General features: G+C 39.4%; 1 protein-coding gene and 1 pseudogene across 1 annotated transcript; both read right to left on the bottom strand.

Annotated features, from left to right (window-relative positions):
• Positions 1-62: 62 nt before the first annotated feature.
• Positions 63-19210, bottom strand: DAPL1 (death associated protein like 1). Its single transcript, XM_017640429.2, has 4 exons — positions 19031-19210; positions 10855-10942; positions 8304-8364; positions 63-342 (listed from the first exon to the last, which is right to left on the bottom strand). The coding sequence occupies exons 1-4, from the start codon at positions 19086-19088 to the stop codon at positions 226-228; spliced, it is 324 nt and encodes a 107-aa protein (XP_017495918.1). The 5' UTR covers positions 19089-19210; the 3' UTR covers positions 63-225.
• Positions 9675-9887, bottom strand: LOC118967958 (U2 spliceosomal RNA; annotated as a pseudogene).
• Positions 19211-23046: the final 3836 nt, after the last annotated feature.

The raw sequence follows: 23046 nt of genomic DNA, 5'->3' as shown, positions 1-23046 counted from the left end.
AGCATTACATACATAAACATTAATGAGATCGGAACGGGACCGAGGCCCAAGAAGGCACTGGGTTTACCATTTTGGATGCTTTATTATCTAAAGTCAAAAGAGAAGATACAAAAGCTGTTTTATTTACCAAGCAAGTGTACGAGGCCTATGGAAAGTTTTGGTCCGTTTGCTAAGCTGTCAGATGTTCAAGGCAGTTGGCCAGACGGCTGCGTTTTACATCCCAGCTTAACATTTTCGAGGCTGCTGAATAATGTAGATCCTTTTCAGTGGAGTGACCTTCTCTAAAGCAGGTCTGGGTTTCTGATGTGCCATTTGCACTATTGCTGGAAATTTATGGCTGAGCTAAAGGTGAAAAAGAAAGAAAAAATGAGCATATTGGATCTTTTTGGTCATGTATTAAAGCAGTAGAAAGCAATATAGTTGGTCAGGGAAATATCAGAGTTTTGTTTTCTTTGATATTACCTCTTTTTTCCATGCTACTTCCACCTCTGGACTCATGGGTGTATATGTTAAATGGGTTTTCCCTCATTAGCTTGTATCTATATTTTAAAATTATAAAATATATATGATATCATGTAATGTATACATTTTGAAGTAATGCTTTTAAATGTAGAAATGGGCAATTATATCTGCATCAGTCCTCTAGTACTAGCAACTATTCTGGTGCTGGCATGCACATTGGATAACTACATTCTAAGACGACTATGGGGACATTGGAAAAGGAGTGGAGAGAAACCACTCAGGTGTCAAAAGATCAGAAATAAAGAATCTTTGAAAGATGTTAGGAAGAGTTTGAGTTATTAGGTTGAAACATGTGAAATTGATATTTTTTAAGGTAAAAAATGGTCTGATGTTGGCCATTTCATAGGGTTCAATCTAACCAGCCTGGTAAAGGGAAGCCTGAGGAATGACTTACTGGCATTGGGTAATAACATTTTCATTAGTCATCTCCACAGAAGACATCTGTGAAGAAATGGGTTTAATTCGATTTAAAGTAACACAGAGGGAGGGTTTTTACAATAGGAGGAATTGGAAGCAAGAGGCTTTATGGAATTTACATTAAGGACAGCTTAAGATGGAAAGGATGCCCAGTGCCATGAGCAGTTCAGGGGGAGTTTTCCTACAAGGAGAATTTGGACCTGGTAACCTTTTGGGTCCATTCCAATTCTTTGTTTCAAAGCCCACTGATACAGTATAAAGATACCTAAGATGGTCTGCCTCAGCCAGCAAGGAGGGATGCCTTGGCTTATTAGGAATTTAACTTATCATTATTGAGCTTAGATGCCCTGGCCTTGACACTCAAATTAAATAAAAGGGGAGATAAACTGTTCATGACCCCAAGCGTCACATTGTTTACAGTTTGTTTGGGTTACACTAAGAGAGGGAGAACATCTGTGCCTTACATCTCTTCTCAAATGTCCCTGAACTCTAGGCGTACAACACTCCCTTTCATGTGAAACTTGACTCCAGAAAGTCCTTTCTTCTTGGTCTTAAAATATTAAACACTCTGGAAGAATATGCATTAAAGTGTTAACAATGGTTATCTCTGAGGAATTAGGAGCCATTCCTAGTCTTTTCTTTTGCTTTGCCTATCAGTATTTTTCTAAAGATTTTCTTTTGTGATAAGCAGGTACAAGTAAAATAATAATTAAATGCAAGGATGGTCTCTGCTGGTTTTCTAGCAGCAAGGAAGAAGTAAAATTGAGGCACTGGTTATAAATGTTGCTTTAGAATCTAAAGAATACCTGGTGACTTTTTTTGTCAGATCGATTATCACTGGGCCACACGACATGCATTTTAAAGTGTGGTAAGGACAGAATGTTTTGTCTTGTTTTTAACATTAGAACCAGGAGGAAACTTAAGAAGTCACTGACTTCAGTAGTTTCTTTCAGACTGGGTGTCTTTAGTGTCAACTGAAACAGATGGGTTACTTCAGGTTAGTTCTAAATCATATTCAAGAGATTATAGATAGGACTAACAACTTGGCAAGTTACTTAGAGTAAAATGTAAGGTAAAGTGGGGTGAGAAAGGAAACAAACAAGTAATTCTGATATACAGAAATCTGGGCAATTAGCCAAGGTGAGATGGGGCAGCATCACAAGCTGAGGCTGAGAAGAGAAAGCCACAGTACTGACTGTTGTCCTTAAGGTGTAAGAGCAAAGATGGGTGGAGGTTGGAAAGGAAAGGAGAAAGGAGAACAGTGCTTTAGAACACACTTATTGCTTATATGGCACTATCTCATTATTTGATCATTTCTGGGGTTATCTGTACACTTGAGAGACAATATTTTTTGGAACATTAAAAAAATTGTGATAAAATGCACGCAACGGTCACCATTTTCAACCATTTTAAGTGTACAGTTTAGCAGCATTAAATACATTTACACTGTTGTGTAACTGGGATAAATTGTAGAATTTCCAGGATCTCCCACCTAGCCTCAGTTTATTTACCTATCAGTAGGTGTTTACCACTCCAGAGCCTCCCATGGACCTGGGGCAAGCCGTGGAGCAATAACAAACACTCTTTTCTCCCCTCTGTTCCTGGAGCGTAACTGGTCTGGCACCTGCCAGTCATCAAGGACCCACCAATGGAGTTCTTCCCAGAAGGGGAGGGCGGGAAGTGGAGAGCGCCCCATAGCTGTAGAGTGGTGTGCAGTGGCGGCTGGAGGAGACAGGCTGGGCCAGGCCTAGCTAGTGAATTTGAGAAGCTGTGAGCAATAAAAAATGGTTCCTTCCCACCTACCCTTTCCCTTGAATTATTCCGTTTTCACCAATTTCGTAGAGGATTTTTTCTCGGGCTGGGCACAGCCTTCCCCCACATCCCCGGAGCTACAGTAACCAATCCTACCATCCGTCTCCAGAACTTCATCAGCCAAATTAAAACTCTGTACCCTCATTCCCTCCTCCTCCAGCCTTTGGAACCACCATTCTACATTCTGTGTCTATGAATTTTGACTACTCCTGGCATCTCATCAAGTGAAATTATGCAATATGTGTCCTTTTGTGTCTGGCTTATTTCATTTAGCATAATGTTTTCAAGATTTATCCATGTGTCAGATATTTCAGTATGTGTCAGAATTTCCTTCCTTTTTAAGGCTGAATAATGTTCCATTGTGTGTATATGCTGCATTTTGTTTATCTGTTCATATGTTGATGGACAATTATGTTGCTCCCACCTTTTGACTATTGTTAATAGTTATGCTGCTATGAACACTGGTATACAAATACCTGTTCAAGTCTCTGCTTTCAATTTTTTTGGGGTATATACCCACAAGTGGAATTGCTGGATCATACAGCAATTCTATGTTTAATTTTTTGAGGAACTGCCATATTGTTTTCCCTAGTGGCTGCACCATTTTACATTCCTACCATTAATGCACAAAGGGTTAGAAGTCACATTAAACTAAGACATTTAACTGAGGTTCTAAAAGCTCTGCTCACCTGCTTCTTTCTAAGAGAGGAACGCCACAGACCAGAATAAATGAGAGTCTGCCCCTGAGGCCTGTTGGCCACCTGTTAACTGGTCTTGGAAAGTTTGGGAGAAAAAAGGACCAACAGGATTGAGACGGAAGTGGAAATAACTCTGGGAAAGATAATAATAGCCTTAGAGAAACTCCCCATAATTAAATTATAAATACACATGTGTTGGGGGGTGGTCAAAGCAGGGTTTTATAGCAACTCTTGAAAATACAACATGAGTGTCAAGTTCTCTTTCTCATATACCCCACCCACTTAATCAGGAACATCCTAATGTAGAAGAACTTGGATGTTGTGAGTGGAGAGTCTATACAGAGTCTTTAATCAGAATTGATGAAACTGTAAATAAAATAATTAACCCCTAAATTCCCTAATCCTTCATTACAGATTCTCTGTCAATGGAGATAGGAAGATTTATCTTTAAGTCTGAACTAAAAATAAGTAGGTATAGCTTTCCAGAGTACAATCTACCACTAGTTGTGCTTAGTCTGGCATTTTAACTTTGGGAAAGCTTTGATTTTTTTATCCTAAGTCTTTGTAAGATGATAAGGTTTGTAGAATGAAAGCTGTTTCTTGTTTGACTGATGAGGGTAAGAGAATCTGGGGTAACCCCACAAGAGAAAGAATTCAAGGCCAGTATTGTGTAAGGATTCTGCCTTGCTGTGGCTGCATCACATAAGGGTCAACAGATTGAACTTGAAGAGCTGATCAGTAGTAACTCCCACACTGAGAATTTACCTTTATCTTGGGTAACTGTGACCTCAGAACCTATATTTTTAGTTTCAGAGAAAAAGCAAAAAAAGTATGATAAAGGTCTTTCTGATTGGAGCTGTGAAAGAAATTCTAGATGTAAGAAAATCATGGCAGGTTTTGTTTTCGAGCCTGAAGTTAGGTAGTATTAGCAGACTGGCAGCTCTTCCATTCAGCATTCGAGGGTGTAAACTTCCAACTGGAATGTTGGGTGCTTAGGTTTCTACACACCGTTAAGCAGGGTGCTTATAACAAAACATTACGCTTGAGTCAATGAAATTCAAGGATACTCCTACGGTGATGTTAATCTACTGAACAAGAGAAACCTTTTTAGTTTTGCAGAGTCCCGTGATCGTTTCCTCTCCCCCAGGATCCCATTTCACATGCATCTCACCAACTTTGGTGGTGGTGACGCATCTGGCAACTTGAAAAGTGGCCCAAACTTTAACTAATGTTTTAACTGGATACTTTTTTGTTCAGAGAAGCTTCACAACTCCTGCCAAATTTAACTTCCAGACCTGCCCAGAGAATTAATACACTGGGCAGTATCACTCTCACTCCCTGCCTTAAAAAAAATTTAGTAAATGAGCAACCATAAATCTCAGAGGAGCCACGTGACTAAAGAAAGTCAAAAACCTCTAAGGAGTAGGTGGAACTTGGTCTAAGACCAGGTCTCCCAGATTTTTAGCCTAGAGAGCTCTCAGGGTTACATAACCCCTTTTCTGTGGGAATACCATGGCGTGGGGCCTTGCTAGCGAGCAACAGGAATTGTCTCATTATTTAGGGCTGAAAGAAGTGGGAAGTGCAGATTGGAGAGGAAAGGAGGAAGGCAGAAGGGCAATGGGGAGAGAGGTCTGTGGGCAGGGAGGGGCGAGGAAAACAGTGGGAAGGGGCATTTCAGGCTGCTTTCCACTTAGATTTGATAACTCTGACCTTTTGGGGTTTGTTTTTCAATCTCCCAAATCTTAAACCCCAGGTCGGTTATACAGTAGAGTATTCAAAGATGAATAGCATATGGACAGAAATTTCCTGCCATGGCTGGATGATTGATGAGATCCTATGAGTAGGGCTGTACTCTCACTTTCTTAGACTCTTAAGTTTTTATACCGGTATGAGAATTAACATGGGTTCTGGGAACTAGATGTAATTCTGTCTGAGGGCCAGAATGAATGATGAATGTTAGTAAATGCAGAGGATATGGCCCTCATTTCTGCTACTGCATTTCTTCTGGCAAGTTGTATAATGTTAGGTCTTCATAGTGACAGATATTGTGGGGAGAATTATTGTAATGCAGGGGAAAATTCATCAACAGATAGCTCTGTATCTTTTCTTTTACTTTTTTTTCTATGAGGCTGTGTAGTTTCTACATTTTTTTCATTTTTAAAAATAAAGGTATAATATACCTATAGTAAAATACACCCTTTTTAGTGTACAGTTCTGTGGGTTTTCACAAGTGCTAAAGTCTGTGAAAACCACCACAACCAAGATCACAGAGCCCCTCCATCACCCCCTGAAATGCCCTCCTGTCACTTTGAGGTCAACTGCTCCTCCCACCCCAGCTCCTGACAACCACCGATCGCAGCAGATCTAGTTTTTAAAAAGACATTGATCTTCCCACCTCAGGTTGACCCTTATTATGAAATCTGCTTATGCTTCAGGTTGAACTATGGAGGCAGGGGGGATTTTTCTTAGCTGTAAGGAAACGCGTGGATCCCACCAACTTCCATATATGAGATGGCCGAGTATGGTAATGTTGGGCCTTGATTTCCTTGCTATCCTCTTATCTTTTGCCTGGGATTTCAAGTGATGCCCTGGAGGATATTTGCCTGGGAACAGAAGCTGATACCTACTGAGGGCTAAGTATGTTGGCTCTGTGATAAGTACATTGCCCATGTTATGCAACTTCATTTTATTCTGCAACATCTCCGTGAAGTGGATATTACTAATTGAGGTCCCATTTACAGATGAGGAAACAGAGGCACAGAAAAGTGAAGCAACGTGCCAAAGGTATACAGCTGGTGAGGGATAGAGTCAGCGTAAGACCCAAGCATCTGATGTCTAATGCCAGAACCTGCTTAACCAGCAATCTATGCCAGCCTAACCACAGTCCCATTCCAGTACACATGGAACACATTAATAAAACATGGAAAAAAATAAAAATGTTTTTATTTCATAGGCGTAGTAAACAGCATACCATCTCAATGGTTTCTTATGGTTTCTGAAAACAACTTATTGTTTTTGTTATTTGATTCTTTTTTTTATCTTTGGAATAAAGAAGTGATATTTTTAACTGACAGGCAAAGAACTCCCTCTATGTCATAGGCATTTGCACATATGTCTATAAAAAACAAAAAAATAGACTCTAATCATACTTAATGTATAGCATCATCAACCCTATTGCTCACGCTCTTTAAACATTTTATTTGGGGTTAACGTATGTTATAGAGGAATGTGTCTATTCCATCCAGATCCACTGAACAACTGTGGGCATTCTCTCGCCCCCAGGGAAGAGGCATTTGATGGGCAGGAGCAAAAACAATGTGAGATGCAGAGGTGGGCAGCTTGTGTTGCCCTGGCAGGGCAGCACCCACCCTGCCCTCTAAAGCCAGGAAGGCAAAGAGTCACTTATGATCTCACCTCAAATCTACCACATCAGAAGGCTCTGCAGGAATAGCCTGTAACAGACATCTTGTCTCATGCTCTCTGCCAGGTAACATGCCATGGACTTCAGACATATTTTTCCAGTTCCCTGCCACAAACCCAATGCTACTAGCCAGAAGAGAGTGTGCCAACAGGCTATGGTGCCCGGTGCCGCTTTCAGAGCTTCACGTGTGTAACTCATTTATTCCACACAACAAAACCCCCATTTTAAATCCGATGCATCTGAGGCACAAGTAACTTGCTCAGGGTCCTCCAGATAGTCAGCAGAGGAGCCAGTGCCAAACGCAGGCCCCTGGGGTCTAGCCACATAGTTTCTGCTGGAGTCTGCTGGAATCAGACCCCTGATTTTGGCAGTAACAGCAAGTCTTCCTTCTATAAAGGATGCCCAGTCCTGTCCCTTCAATAATGCAGGAGTAGCAGAAAGAGTGGATGCAATCTATCTGCCCTCAGACATAGAATAAAAGCCCTCACTCAGCTTACCTACAACATTTAAAAATGAATTACTTGAATCCCAAACCAAACCATTTTCTATCTAGCAACAGTTTTCTGAGTTTGTTGAGCTGCTTAGAAGAAATTCAAGACATAAAAAAAAAATGAATGGCCAACCACCTTTCTGAGCAGACGTTACTGGATAAACCCAGCCAGTGCCCAGCCTCCCTCCAGCCCTAAACTGGGCAACCATACACCACCCGTCTACACCTACAATCAAATATTTCTTTATGGGAATGAAGTGATAGGGAGGAAGGTCCAAAATTGCTGGATTTCCAATACACAGTCTGCCTTTTTATTTATTTGTTCAAATTCCTGACTTTATAGGAAACTTTATCTCATTTTATCACTAAGAGTGAGAGTTTTTCAGAACATCATTTTTTCCCCTTATATTCCTTCCCTCTAAGACATTATTTCTCAAAGTGGATTTTTCAGAAGTCTTTTTCAGCAGCATGTCAAGGACCTATTGTGATAAAAATTGTCCCATGGCAAAAGCAGTTGGGAAAGCTGTTCATACAAAGTTCAACTGTTTTCCTCCTGCGATGTTTATACATAAACTTTTTTTTTTCTCTTTTTTTTTTTGAGAGGGCATCTCTCATATTACAGTCTGCCTTTTTATAAAAACTTATCAATTGTTTCCGAGAAATAGTTGGGATGGCCAACTAAAACCCTGCCATGATTCTTGCTTTATTTCCTATCTTATTTTTGAAATGATTTATTAAATAGACACTAGGAAGTGGGGAGAAACAGCTTTTCTCACCAACACCTCTTTGTGTTTCTCAGACTGAGAGCACGTTCTTTCACAAGGACATCAACCCTCTGAGGTGGAAAAAACCTTTGTGGTCATAACTTGGTCACCCGTGAAGCTGGATCTGTTGGGTAAAAACTGAGTGTGGGCACCATGTAATACGCCTTCCCAGGCCTCACCTTCTCCAGGGTGTCATTCAGGGCCTCCATCGTCTGTATTTTGGCAACATTTGCAATGGAACTGCAAAGAAGAGAAAGTTCATAAGGACCTGAAAACTTTCCCACTAAAGAGGCTCAATGATTTATACAGAAGGCTATCTACTTGGTCTCTAAGCATTCACTCTGCTTGGCAATATCTAGCAGACATAAAATTCTGTCTCTGTGTACCCACGTGCTACGACAGGCTTTGTGGGCCAAGTAAGTATTACTATTATATCTTAACTTTTCATCGAAGTGTAGTATACATGCTGCAGGAACATGCACATATTACCAGCATATAGCTTGGTCAATATTCATAAATTTAAAACACTAGTCAAACCAGCTGCCCCAAAGGATCACCACTACTCTGGTTAGTCATTTACCCCAGAGATTAGTTTTGACTGTTTCTGTGCTTCGTAAAAACGAATCCTACAGCATGGACTCTTTTGTGTCTGGCTTCTTTGTCTCAGGCCAAGTTTATTTCGTAGGAGAGTTTCAGTCAGAGCCGAGCCTGCAGTACAGTTCTTTGGAGGAAGCTCTGTACGTGGCATATGTATTTTTTTCTGGATGGTTTGTGTTAAAAGAAGTTTTTAGGAAATGGACATAGATTGATGATGCTTCCAAATTTATTTTCTATGCCCTATTTTTCAAAAGCTATTCTCCAAGAAGATGTAAGGAGAGATGTTTGTTCATGAATACGAGGTGCTCATATCCCACACATACACTCCCCTAGCAGATGTAAACAGCAGAGCGAATCTATGGTGGAGCTAATGATGCTTCCGCTTCAGGCGTATCCCTGCACAGCCTCCTTCCAAGGTCCTGCAAAGGGCCCTACACACCTCATATTTGTAACTTTTTATTATTTTCCTTTAAAATGGCCCTTAAATTTTATATGCGTAGGGCCCTAAATACCTGTATCTATTCCTGGTAAACAAGGCAAGTGAGAGAGCTATTTATTGCTGTTTAAATTCTGTAGTTGTCTAATTGTCATCTTTTAATGACTATTAGAAAACAATTGAGATTTTTTTAAGAGGGTTCCAATCTCCTCTTTATTACTCTCTAGGGGACTCTTCATGTATTTCCAGCTGATGTTAGAATACATAGTAAGTCCTCATTTTCTGAGGTTTGGAGACATGAACGATTTGTCCACTAGCTGCTAACTAAAAGTTATTTCCGAGCCATGACTTAATTCCTGAGCCACTCACCCAGGCCTGTTAATCAGTGTCATAATGAACTGGGCTTACTCTTGAGTTAGACTGTAGTAACAGCATCGGCTGTCAAAATTAACCAGCTTGCAATTCAATGAGTCTGGTGTCATTTACAAAGTGCTTTCTCTGTTCTAGGGACTGTGTTCCATGCTGGGTCAGAAGAGAAATAATATGTGACTCCCCCCAACCCCACCCCATATTTTTAAGGTCTTAAGAGCTTGCCTTTAATTACGTGATGGGTATTTTCTAATATTGGAAGAAACAAAAACTTACTGCTTAAGGGATAAATGAGTATTTCATTTTAAACTTATAAGAACAGATACTACACTTGATCTTAGCCAAAAGGCTGAGAAGCAATGAGTATTTCATTTTAAAGTAGAAACAATCCTCAATAAATTTTCTTCCCAGAAGTCAGAAGAAAACTTTAAAATTGATCTAGAAATAATCTGTGAAAGAGCCAGAGAAATTCCATAGTCTATTTCCCTCCTCATTCTCTTTTCTGAGACTGTTACTATTTTACCTCTTAACGTGTACCTTGAGCATCCTCTAATGGACCCCTTTTGAATCATCATCAATTCATCTATGGAAAATATCTTAGAATTAACAGTCTCTGAGGAGCCCCTCACTATGCTACTTGGAGAAGCCAGTTGCATAAGGATGGCAGAGAATAGTTGGACCGGCTGTGCACCAGACCCAGCCGGCAGCTCTTTGCTGAGCTCTGGGAATAGCTCAGGATGTCAAGGTTACGGCAGAAGGAGCAGGGAGAAACCAGCCTCAGCATCTATGTGCCTTCTGGCTGTGCCAAATATAGTGGCCATTATTTTCTAAATAATTGAGTGATGAATGTAAAATGAACCAAAAAAGATATATTTTTAATTCAGGAGATTTGCTTCAGCAGAAAGTATATTGTGAGGAGAATAAGGTCAGCCTAGGAACAGTATTTTAAGGGCTAATGGGAAATTAGGACCAAGGGTGGTGAATTGGATTTGGATGCATTGAGGCTCGTGCTTTGGAAGCATGGGGCCTCTGGGCAGGCTGCAGAGAAGAGGAGGGTAGATGGGTGGGGGAAGTGTCCTCCAGCCAACAGCCACCTTTAACCTGAGGGTGCCTTTCACCTTCAGCCAGCCTCCCCACCTCCCCACCGCCTCACCTCCCTGGTCGCCAGAGGTCATGACCCCCTCCATCAGGTGGCTGGCTCTAACCCTGGTTAGCAAATGCCTAGGGAGCCTTGGTCTGTCCTAAAATACAGGGAGGTCTCTGACTTCCGGGAGAAGAGTCAAGCAAAACTCCTCGAGGTGAAGAAGAAGAAATGAAGCAATTCCTACCTTGTTTTCTCTAGTCCTGTTTTTTTGGTATGTCTCTCCAAGATACCAATGTCTTGTTTCTTGGAAATTCTCATTCCTCCAGCTTTTACTATAAACAAATAAGCATCACAAAGGAGTCATGGTTAGAAGAACAAAGAGAAGGCTTGCTTTGTTATTCAAGGTATGAATTTAGATTTGACAATAATTTTAGAACTTGCTTTTTAAAGAGCTAAACTTTTATCTAAAACAACGCAATAAAAAGCTACCCTGAAACTGGGCAACAGAGGCAAAAACCATTGTCTCTTGCAAATAAGGTAGGGAGTGGGAGAAGGGCTGAGCTCTGCTCGTCTGTGTTGGGAGAGGAGGAACTGAGGCCAAAAAAAGAGCAGGAGTTCACCCCTTCCTTCTGGGGAGGAGAATAACAGCATGCTGCTCCCTTGGGCATTTCGCTGGAAAACATTTTTTCTTGTTCAAACCAATTACATTCTTTCTGATAGCAACCAATGTGATCTCCTGTTTCCCCACACGATTTAAGTTTCTGCAAGGCTTGCATTTTTTTTTTTCACCAACCAAAGCTTTCAAAAGTCAGATTCCGAGAGACGAGCCCAAGTCAGGGCATGCACAGTGACAGGCATTTCACTCAAGAGAAATGCTTCTGAGCCCACCGGATACCCACCTTCCATCCCAGACCCCAAAGTTCTGATGTTGGTCAAGCTCAGATATTCTAATGAGTAATTAAACTGCATTAATAATCCTGCCATTCAAGAGTGCAGTTAGTGTTATTTAGGCTACACATGACCTAACAGCAAGTCGAGTGTTTAACAATGTCAGATGACATCAACTTTCTAATAGGACCAACCCATTTCAGACTGCAAGTCAAAGCAAATACTTTTTTCTGTTCCCAGGAAATTTGCACATCTAAAAATCTGACAAGCTCCAATGAAGAAAAGCTAAATAGACATTGATTTGTTTGAGCCTGTTAATTCTTTTTATGGAAATGCCAACTTGGCAATTTTCTAAAACCAGTTCCAATAAAGTGAAAAAAAAAGGAAAACCAATTCAGTTTCTCAATGCCTTTGTGAATTGACTTTATCATTGTTCTTTTAAATTTATTTTTTTGATTGTACATGCATAAAGCACACAATTAAAAAAGTGAGAGAAAGTTTAGTTTCCCTCCTGCCATTATTTCCAATCCCTAGTTTGTCTCCCTTGATACTGCTAATGTTACAAGTTTCCTATGTATTCATTCACAGATACTCTATACATAGATCTACATATTCTGTTTTTTAATGGCAGCATAAGATACACATTATTCTGCTTCTTGTTGGTTTATATTTTTCATTCAGTCATATATTTCAGAGTTCCATATATATATATATACATATGTGTGTGTGGATGTATGTGTTTCTTTTTAACATCTGCTGTAACATTTCATTATATTCACCCTCTATTTACCAATTCCCAAGTGTTGGACATTTCAGCTGTTTCTGATCCACTGCTGTCATAAACAACACTGCAAGTATCTTTTTATATACATAATTTTGTACAAGTGCTAGTATATCCATGGGATAAATTCCTAGAAGTGATCCTTGTTCTTAAGAGTATGTGCATTTGTAATTTGTAAAATCTTGCCAAATTGCCCTTTATGGGTTGTACTTTACAATCTCACCACCTATCATGACAATGATGGTTTCCCTGTACCTCTGGCAACAATACAAGCTAGAAAATGTTTGGTTTTGTCAATCAATAGGTAAAAATAAAGGCACCTCTTTTTAGTTTGCCTTTCTTATGTTATATTAATGGTCAAGCTTGTTTCTGTGTTTTTGAAACCATTTGTATTTTCTTTTTATGAACTGTTCAATGTTTTGGTCAGTTTTTTCTATTGGACTTTTATTTTATTCCATTCCTCTGTTTATACACCATTACAACTCTATTTTAATGACTGTATCTGATAGTCAGTACTCCTTTGTACATGTCCTTTGCAGATTTTTACTAGCTATTCTTACTTATTTTTCCATAGGAACTTTAGATTCAGTTTGTCAATTCCCTCCAAAAAAAATTTTTTTTAATAGTCATGCTTTAAGTTTATAGATACTTTAAAAAGGGAAAATTCATATCTTTACATGCTTAGTGGCTCTCTAGTCAAGAATATGGTATGCTTTCCCATTCTTTATATCTTCTTTTGGGTCCCTCGGTAATTTGCTCACATAAATCTTATACACGTATTATTAGGTTTATTCCTCAGGCATTTTATTTTTATTGTTGCTGTTGTCATTATAAATGGGGTCTATTCTTCCATTATAACTCTAACAGGTTGTTGTTCTTATATTAATATTATTGATTTTACAGCAAGATCTTATTGAATTATTGATTATAATACTTTTTGATGATTCTCTTAGATTCTCCAGGTAAAAAAATTAGTTATATAACCTGCAAAGAATTATATTACTTCTTCTAGAATAATGTTAAATAGAGGTAGTGGTGGATATCCTTGTCATTCTAATTTTTAAGGGATTGCTTTTAGTTACTCCCCATTAAGTATGATGTGTACTTAGGTGGATACATATGTATACACATATACACACAAATATTTATGTATATTTATTGTGTATATTTACTATAATGTTAAAAGAACTATCCTTCTATTACTGTTTCATGGGCTTAAAAATTTACCAATACATTACAGTTGTAGTTTATCAAATGCCTTTTTGCATTCATGGATATAGTTGGTTTTTCTCCTTTACATGGTTAATGATATTAATAGATGTTAATACATACAGATATATTAATGAATATCTTACTACCAAACCATTCTTTCAGTCATTGAATAAACTCCATTTGGTCATTCTGAATCACCACATTCTTTTTCTTATCGCTACTAAAAGCCTTTCACTAGGATTTGATAATATTAGATGCAGTCTAGAAAAAAATATGCTATTTCCATACAGGATCTGCTTTAAATTCACATACACCGCCCCCCACACATGCACACACACACACAAGCACACACACACACAAGCACAGGCATACAAAGTGATCAGCAACAGGACAGGAATAATATGGAGACACGTGAAGAGCCTTGAAATCCAGAGGTGAAATGAACCAAGAAATGGAATTTTGGGGAAGACGAGGAGGTTGCACCTAGGTGCAAGGAGTGGTGGTGTGTGCAGCACCCTACCCCCAGGAATCAAAGAGGTCTAGTGCTTGGACTTCAGTGCCCCTCCCTACAAAATGGTTTTCATTTTCCTTATGACAAGTGCTTTTTAAATATGGAGTGGTATAATTATTTTCTTATTAATATTCCTTTTGTTTTCCTTGATGCTATTGTTTCTACACATTTTCTTCCACTCACACTGATGATTACCACCAACGAGAGAAGCAAACTTGTTACAGTTACAATAGCAATAGCTAAAAACAAAAAGGCCTTTAGAATGTTGAATTCTGTGCCAGTCATATGAAAGGACATCGACAATCCGGGGAATGTCCAGAGGAGACTGACCGCGGGAGAAGGGAGCTGTATCACATGAACTGGGGAGCCTGGGAAGATCACTTCTGAGGAAGCCTAGACTCAAGGCAGCAGAGGTGCTACCTTCGAAGATCTGAGGCTCTGGTATGTGGGAGGGGGAATGGTTTCCTGGTGAGGAATGTAACGTAGGGTCAGCTAGCTCTACCCTCCCTGAGTTCTGTGACCCTGAGTAAGACACTGGAACCCCTCTGAGAGCCAGCTTCTGCACCCTTCAATAATACTGGTGGTTCAGGTTGCTCTGGAGAAGAGAGGTGACCTAAGTAGCTGGTACCTGGTAGGCATGCAATAATTAAGTTATTATTGTTTATACTTATTTTATGTTGTTCCAGAGGAGAATGAAGGCCAGAGGATGGTAGTTCCAGAAGGGCAGAGTCTGGCTACATAAAACAGTTTGTGTTATTCAAAGTAAAGTAGATTGCCTAGAACGCTAGTTTGTCCTTTGTCCCTCCAGCTGTTAAAGAAAAGAAGTGTAGCTTGAAAACCTGAAAAGGATTTTGGGATATTTGTAGAAGCTGAATAAGATTATCTTTATTACGAAGCCTTTGCTGTGATTCTAACTTGTTCCACTGACCTCCACAAGGAAGTCTATTACTTGCCTCCCTCTGGAAAGAATATAGGGCACTTAACAGAAAAACAAATGCCAAAGGAAATTTGAAGAGAATGCGTGCATTCTTCATTTTTAAGAATGAAACAGAGACAGTAGAGGGAAATTAAAAATCCTCCCAGATCACTTCCATCTAGGAGTGTTTGAATCCTCTGTTATAGGGCTGTTGGCTCTAACTCAGTGATTTAGGAGCTTAAGTAAACCACACCTTGGATTTTCAGAGCACAGGTCTTATACCAAACATGTTCTGATAGGTAATCTCACTTAGTCAGGCACGTACAGTAGAAAGAAGCAGAAGATAATACCCCAGTGCTATTGATGGGCACAATGAGATACATATTAAGGCTCTCACTACATTGGGGTGACTGAACCAGATGGAACCAGTTTGTGGGAGGGGCACTTTCAAAGCTCTGCTGGGAATGCTGGTACACTGGTCTTCTGGGATCTAGACAAATCATTGTAAATAAATACTTACAACCCAACAAAGTCAGGCCCTCGCCCATTCCCATGTACCAGATTGGTCTGACTCATGAAAACTCTGAAGTCTCACTGCATCTAAATTAGTTCATTTACATTTATAATAATTTACATAATTCCATGTTTGGGACTATGTCACCTTCTGAAGTTCTGTACAAGGACCAATTGGAATTGGGCAGGGTAAACTACGAGTTGATTTAATGTTTTAATAGGGCTTTGAGTACAAATACATGAGACTTTAAGTCGTTTCAATAAGCAAAATGACATAGAGATTAAAAAGCATAAAACAAAGAGATGTTCTTTTGGATCATTTCATTAGAAAACCTAAATTTATGGGGGCAAATGAAACTTTGCTCTCCTATCTGAGTAAGAGTTATACTCTTGTGGCCGCCTTTGTAGTTTATATCTTTTCAAAAATAGATCCTTGAATTTAGAATGTTGTATAATAATTTTCCAGTTAAGATTTTCCAGACATTTTGCCCAGATTTGGTGGGGGCAGGGGGGAGTCCAGATAAAGAAAAATAAGCCTTTTTCCTTTACTAATCAGTGACCAAGTTAAACGATACAAAGTTTTGTGCCCGCTCTGACTTGTGATTCTGAACTTACATTTGAAGATTTAATGAAAAGGTCAGATGTTTGCAAAACACTTACTTTATTTTCACAGTTCAGGAAAGTTTCGGCTGCCAGTCAAGACCAGGGAGGAAAATCAGAAAGAGGTTGTGAGGCAGAGAGAGAGGGCTTGCAAACAGGAGAGCTTTGGCACGGGGCCAGCTTTACTTCCAAATCTCAGCGCCATTGTCCATGAGCTGTATGACCCTGCCGGAGTCTCCCAGCCCTGCTGACCTTTAGCCTGCTCCTCTGTGAACAAAGCTGGTGGTGCATCCTGGGTCGGCAGGGCTACAACCATGCCCAGAAGGCGTTATGCAGTGCCAGCTCAGGGTCCGTGCTGAGCCAACAGCAGCCGTACTGCAGCCGTCAACCCTCTGCGCTGGTGACGTCTGAGGCAGTGCGGCCTCACAGGTCAGCCCCCAGGAGCTGACTTGAGCAGGCTGGAGTTGAAAGGATTAAGCCTTTGGTGTTTGTTTTTCATGATGCTGGCCCGTATGCAGCTGTGGTTTTCCCCCATTTTCCAAATTAGTTTCACACTTGGGGGTACACCTCCAATTTCCCAATCTCTTTTAACGAGCCAGAAAACTGATTCTCTCCTGAGGTTCCATGGTGACCCCTTCTGATGGCTCTGATTCACTTGGTATAAACCAAATTTAAAAGTGCAAGGAATATAGAGAAATTCATGAATTCCTGCTCTTTCTAGTACCTCACAGATTTGGCATCCTCTGACCACATTCAACTCATGCGTTTTGGCTGTTCCTGTAATGGGGTTGTTATAAAATTGAGAGCGCGGCAAATCAAAGGAGCAGAAAATCTCAAGCTAAACCTGCCAGAGCCCAGGCCACCTTGTGTATAATGTAGTCCTGTTTCACAGCATAAATTTATAACCAGGGCTAACAGAGGTACAATATATTATATTAATATACGTGGAAGAAAAGTGGCTGTGCACTGCACACGTGGGTGGGAAAGAGTTGCAGCCAGCTGCCTTCTGAGTGGTTTCATTTGTGACCAGGATGGGGCCGGCATCTCTCCCACTGCAGCTGTCCTCTGTTCTGATGACTGCACTAGTTAGCGCCTAATGCAGCCTCAAACATCAGGACATCTTGCAAGGGCAGAGGATAATTTCTTCTGACAGCTCTGTTTTACTGGGCCTGCATTTTAAGGGGATTAACAGTCATGTGCTGGTACTTTACAGAGTTTATCTCCGTTAATCAGTATAACAACCTTAAAATATCTATATTTATTAACCCCCCCATTTTATTAATGAGAAAACTGAGCTCAGAGATGTGGAATGAAAGCAGGATTTAAGCCTAGTCTGTGTCTGATTCCAAAGGCCATGTCAGGCCCTTGCCATATAATATCTGCTTCTCATTTTCAGGGATCTGTACTTTGCTTATAAAGATCAAGGGAAGATTTAATGGAAGTTTGGCATGAATTAGTTTTGTTCCATAATAAAATTTTGCACCATAGCAAACTGGTTCACATTTAAAATACATAGCAAGACAACTAGAGGGTGAGCTTCTTTGTTCCCTTGCTCTCAGTGGGGAAGTAAAAGGCTGCCTTCCTCTCCATTCTAATTATCCCAAACCTCCTATCTGAAGTGTCACAGTTCATAATAATTAATTGTCATGCCAGAGGCATTGTGACATACTTGATGGAGTCATGGTGTGCTATATACACAGAGTAATTAGCAATCATTAGTGGTGGGGACAGAAAGTTCCTGGTGGTTTGATTCAAACTTTCATTTGGTTAAGTTTATCTCTGTGTCCTTTGTGCATAAATGTAATTTAGCAATCAGTTTTCAGCTTAACTGCTTTATGAAGGATTGGGGTGGCAGTGGCGGGAATAGAAGGGTGTCCTCTTTGGTCTTTATGTAATGAACTTCTAAAGTTTGCATGTCTGATTAGTTAGTATCATTAACTTTAAATTGCTAAACCCAATCACAAATATAAAATGTTAGGAATCTGCCACAGGAGACCAGGGCATGGTGCCTAGAACTGGCAACTCAGAATTAGCAGTACAAACTCTCTTTTCAGCTGGACTGCCCACCAGAAAGCCACCAAACCTCTGTGCCAGTCTTGGTGCTTTGAGAAGGTTATAACTACCTGCTGTCATCCTCTGTGGCAAAAATGATTGAAATAACCTTGGCTGACAGGTGATGAAGAATTACACCAGTAAATGAATTTTGTAAATGGAGAAAGGCAAGAACAAAGTGGTCAAGATTTTGAAATCTTTCTCAAGGAAGAAAGAAGGAAGGCAGTTGGAATAACCATAAAACCGGCTAAAAATAGGCCTGTGTGCCTCAGCCAGTCTACAGGAATATACGGTTAAGTACAATACAACCAATTTCCATATTCCAGAGAGCTGACATAAATAGCATATGTTTAAAAAAAGAGAGACTTGTCAATGCTTTGCAGCACACCTCCACAGCTTAGCTCTCTTTCCTAGCACGCCTCCTCCAGGGCTTGGGTCCTTATTAAAAAGTGCTCTTCAGCTTGTTGACAGACTAACTACATCATCGATAACACTGTGCAACCCCAAAGCTGGAGGAGAGAGAGAGAAATATGGTTGCCGTCCTCCTTGTGGAAGCTGTGGGTGATGTACGGGCATCCTGGGGAGACTCGCCCTCGAGGGAGGAAGGCTTCCATGGCAGTACACCACCTTCCAGGTGTGCGTGCAACCCAGAGGGGTAAGGTCCAACCTCTCAACCTATCCCTTTCCACAAGAACTGAATCCCTTATGGCCGCATATATAATTAGGTTTTAATTCAGCTGGGGCCTGACAAATCCCCAGGTGGTTTTATATACAAGCCCTATAGGATCAAAGACGTAGGAGGGAGGTGGGTGGCATGAAGTTAAAGTAACCATGTCGGCGCTGAGAACCTGTGCTCTGCTGGGTCTCTGTTGAAGGCACCGGTGGGAGGAGGGGAAGCAGCAGGGAGGTCCTTGCTCTCTGCAGACAGAGGGCAGCTGGCAGCCTACCTGCAGGAGGATGGCCCCCTTTCCGCGGGGAGAGCAGGACTTGCACTTCATTTGCCATAGCGCGGGCCTGTCGGTGCGGTGCTCTGGAGGCTGGGTGCCAGCTGCTGCTGCCCCACTGCTCCCTGCTTTATATGGGCTGGGGGCGGGGCCCCTTAAGGGCATTGCTGAGCAGCAACAGGCTTGTCACCCAGTTCTCTGGGAACCTACATCTTCTTGGCAAGTTTTCTCCCAGAAGAAAACTTAGTTTTATTCCCTTTATTTGAGGGGGCAGGGAAGATGGCTTTCATAGGAAGAAGGTGAGAGGATGAAGTTCAGGGGATTTTTTTTTCCTCCAGCTATTCATCAGTCAGGTATGTATGGTGCACCCACAGTGTGACAGGCCCTTTATCATGTGCTGGCAAGACAAGATCTTTGCTTCAGGACATCTGCAGACTTTCTGAAGATACAATTATAAAACAAAACACTGTGCTTTTGCCTCAGTCTTTGCAATTGTAAACTTTCATACAAAGAAAATAACTGGGGATGTACACATAGATTTCTGCACAAGGATAGTAATATATATCTTTTCCTTTATTTTTTAATATTGATTAGCATAACATAAGCATCCTTAGAGAGGGATAATTAAGATATGAAATGTGTGCATAGTACTGTCATAACTATGTCATGTTTTCAAATAATATTTAATGATGTGAAAACTGTTCATGATAAGACAGTGAAAAAGTAAGTTAGAAACCAGAAGTTGCTGATTTTGTTAGAAAGAAAAAGTACAAATTAAAGCCTAGGCATTATTGTATCTCAAATGATGATCAAGGTCATACATATGGCAGGTACTTAGAAATATCTTTGTTCTTCTGTAGAAAAACCACTCTTCAAAAAACATTGTTAGGGAAATGAAGACCAGCCACAATCTGTGGGAAAATATTTGTAGAACACATTCCTAAGTACTGGCATCTAGAATATAAAGAAAGAACCCAGTAATAAGAAAACAAACAACCCAATTTAAAAATGGGGAAAATTCAAACAAAACTTTTGTATCAAAGAGAGTCTAGCAAAAACTTCACAAAGTAGAAATATTGACAACAAATAAGCACATAAAAATATTCTCAACTTTGTTAATCATTAGCAAAGTACAAATTAAGCCACCATATGTAGTAGAACAGCTCAACAACAATGAAAAGCACAACAACAAAAAGGAAAATACAACATGCTGGTGAAAATACAGAGCAACTGGAACTCTCGTACATGGCTGCGTGGGAATGCAAACTGGTAAAGCTACTTTGGAAGTCAGTTTAGCAGTTTCTTATAAAATTGTACAATTTCTTGGGGGCAACACACTACCTGGCCCCAAACTATACTACAAAGCTACAGAAATCAAAACAGTATAGTACTGGCACAAGAACAGATACATAGATAAATGGAACAAAATATAGATCAACAGCCAGGAGAACAAAATATAGATCAACAGCCAGAATTAAACTCACACTTATATGGCCAATTAATATATGACAAAGGAGAAAAATATACAATGGGGAAAAGATATTTTCTTCAATAAATGGTATTGGGAAAACTGGACAGCTACAAGAAGAAGAATGAAACTGGATCTCTTATACCACACACAAAAATAAACTCAACATGGATTAAAGACCTAAACATAAGACATGAAACTGTTAAACTTCTGCAAGAAACATAGGCTAGGGTGATGACAAAATTCCAGAATGAGACGGTAGTACGGGTTGTGCAACTCTGCAGTCTTATTAAAACAGCTGCCACGTACACTTTTTTTTTCATTTTCTTAACTTTCAATTTTGAAATAATTTCAGGTATACAGAAAGATTGACTCCAAAAGGATCAGTAATTCCAATATTCCTTCACCCATATCCCCTCTCCATCTTCCTCCCTCCCACCTCTCTTTCTTTGAATGTAATTTTTAAAAATCATTTGAAAGTAGGAGAATGTACATTTAAAAAAAAAAAGGAAGCATAGTTGAAGAAACATATGCATCCTGAACATCAGCATTAGTAATTTTTTTCTGGGTAATCTTCCAGGCAAGGGAAACAAAAGCAAAACAAACAAGTGGGACTACAAACTAAAAAGCTTCTGCACAGCAAAGGAAACCATCAACAAAACAAAAAGGCAACCTACTGTCTGGGAGAATATATTTGCAAATGATGTATATATCTGATAAGGGACTAATAACCAAACTATTATATCCAACTCAACACCAAAAAAAACCATAAAAAAACAAAAATCCTAACAGAAAATAATTCTATTAAAAAATGGGTAGAGGAACTCAATAGACATTTTTCCAAAGAAGACATAGAGATGGTCAATAGACACATGAAAAGATACTTAATATCACTAATTATCAGAGAAATTTAAATCAAAACTACAATGAGGTATCACCTCACACCAGTCAGAATGGCTAATATCAACAAGACAAGAAATAAGTTTTTGGAGACGATGTGGAGAAAAGGGAACCCTTGTGCACTGCTGGTGGGATTGTAAATTGGTGCAGCCACTATGGAAAACGGTATGGAGGTTCTTCAAAAAACTAAAAATAGAAATACTTATGACCTGGCAATTCTACTTCTGGGAATTTACCAGAAGAAAACAAAATCACTAATCTGAAAAGATATATACACACATATGGTTATTACAGCATTATTTACATAGCCAAAATATGGAAACAACCTAAATGTCCATCAATAGATGAATGGATGAAAAAGATGTGGTACATATATATAATGTAATATTACCCATGAAAAATAATGACTCTCGCCATTTGCAATAATATGGATGGACCTAGAGGGTATTATAGTGAATGAAATAAGTTAGCCAGAGGAAGAAAAATATTATATGATTTCACTTATATGAAATATAATATTCCACTTATATGTAGAATCTAAAAAACAAAATGAAAGGAAAAAAACAAAACTGAAATAGATGCAAACACAGAGAACAGACTGATGGTTGCCACAGGGGAGGGGTAATGGGTGAAATAGGTAAAAGGAAAAAATTAGTGAGGATGTGTGGTATCTTGATCTGAGTAATAGTTACATGAGTGTATACACATGTCAAAATTCATCAAGCTGTACACTAAGAATTGTGCATTTTATTATACATACCTCAATATAAAAATTTAAGAATGTATTAAAAACAAATTATAAAATTTCTTGCAAAATTAAACATATACTTACTACATGATGAACAATCTAGTTCCCAGGAATTTTCCCAAGAGAAATGAAAACATATATATATATGTGTGTGTGTGTGTGTGTGTGTGTGTGTGTGTATATAAAGATCCATGTGAAAATGTTTCTAATAGCTCTATTCAAAAGTTAGAAGCAACTCAAAAGTCTATCCAATGTAGAATCAATAAACAGACTGTGGTATGTCCATACAATAAAATACTACTCAACAATAAAAAGTAATGAACAGTTATGTGTAACAACATGGATGAGTCTCAAAAGCATTATGGTAAATGAAAGAAGCAACACTAAAAAAGCCATTTACTATACAACTCCAATTATATGACATTTTTGAAAAGTCAAAACTATAGGAACAGATATCAGATCAGTGATTGCCAGAGGAGGGGGAGAGGGGTAGGATCACAGAGGAGCAGGAGGAGACTTTTGAGGCTGTTAGAAATGTTCTATATCTTGAGAGTGGTGGCAGTTATATTCCTCATGCATCATACACACATCATATGAAAATGAATTTTACTGTATGCAAATTACACCTTAGTAAACAACAAAAATATCTATTTGTTAACTAAATGAATGACAATACCCCAGAATGTTTAAAGTGGTTGTCTATAGGTGGGAGTATTATTTGTTGATTTTTATTATCTTCTCTGTTTTTCTGTATTACTTTTTAAGTCAATAAAAGTCAATGAAAGCTTTTTTTGATGAAAGTATGTTCAGGTGTTGTGTTGGAGGTAGATACATGCTATGGGAACAAAGAGAAGGGATCACCCTTATCATCCAGTAAGTGTTTTGTGAGTGGTGTTCCCCACA

Source organism: Manis javanica, chromosome 7 (assembly GCF_040802235.1).
Source record: "Manis javanica isolate MJ-LG chromosome 7, MJ_LKY, whole genome shotgun sequence".
NCBI classification, from domain to species: Eukaryota; Metazoa; Chordata; class Mammalia; order Pholidota; family Manidae; genus Manis; species Manis javanica.
Note: the sequence above shows the minus strand (reverse complement) of the source record. Positions and strands in the feature narration are given on the sequence as shown.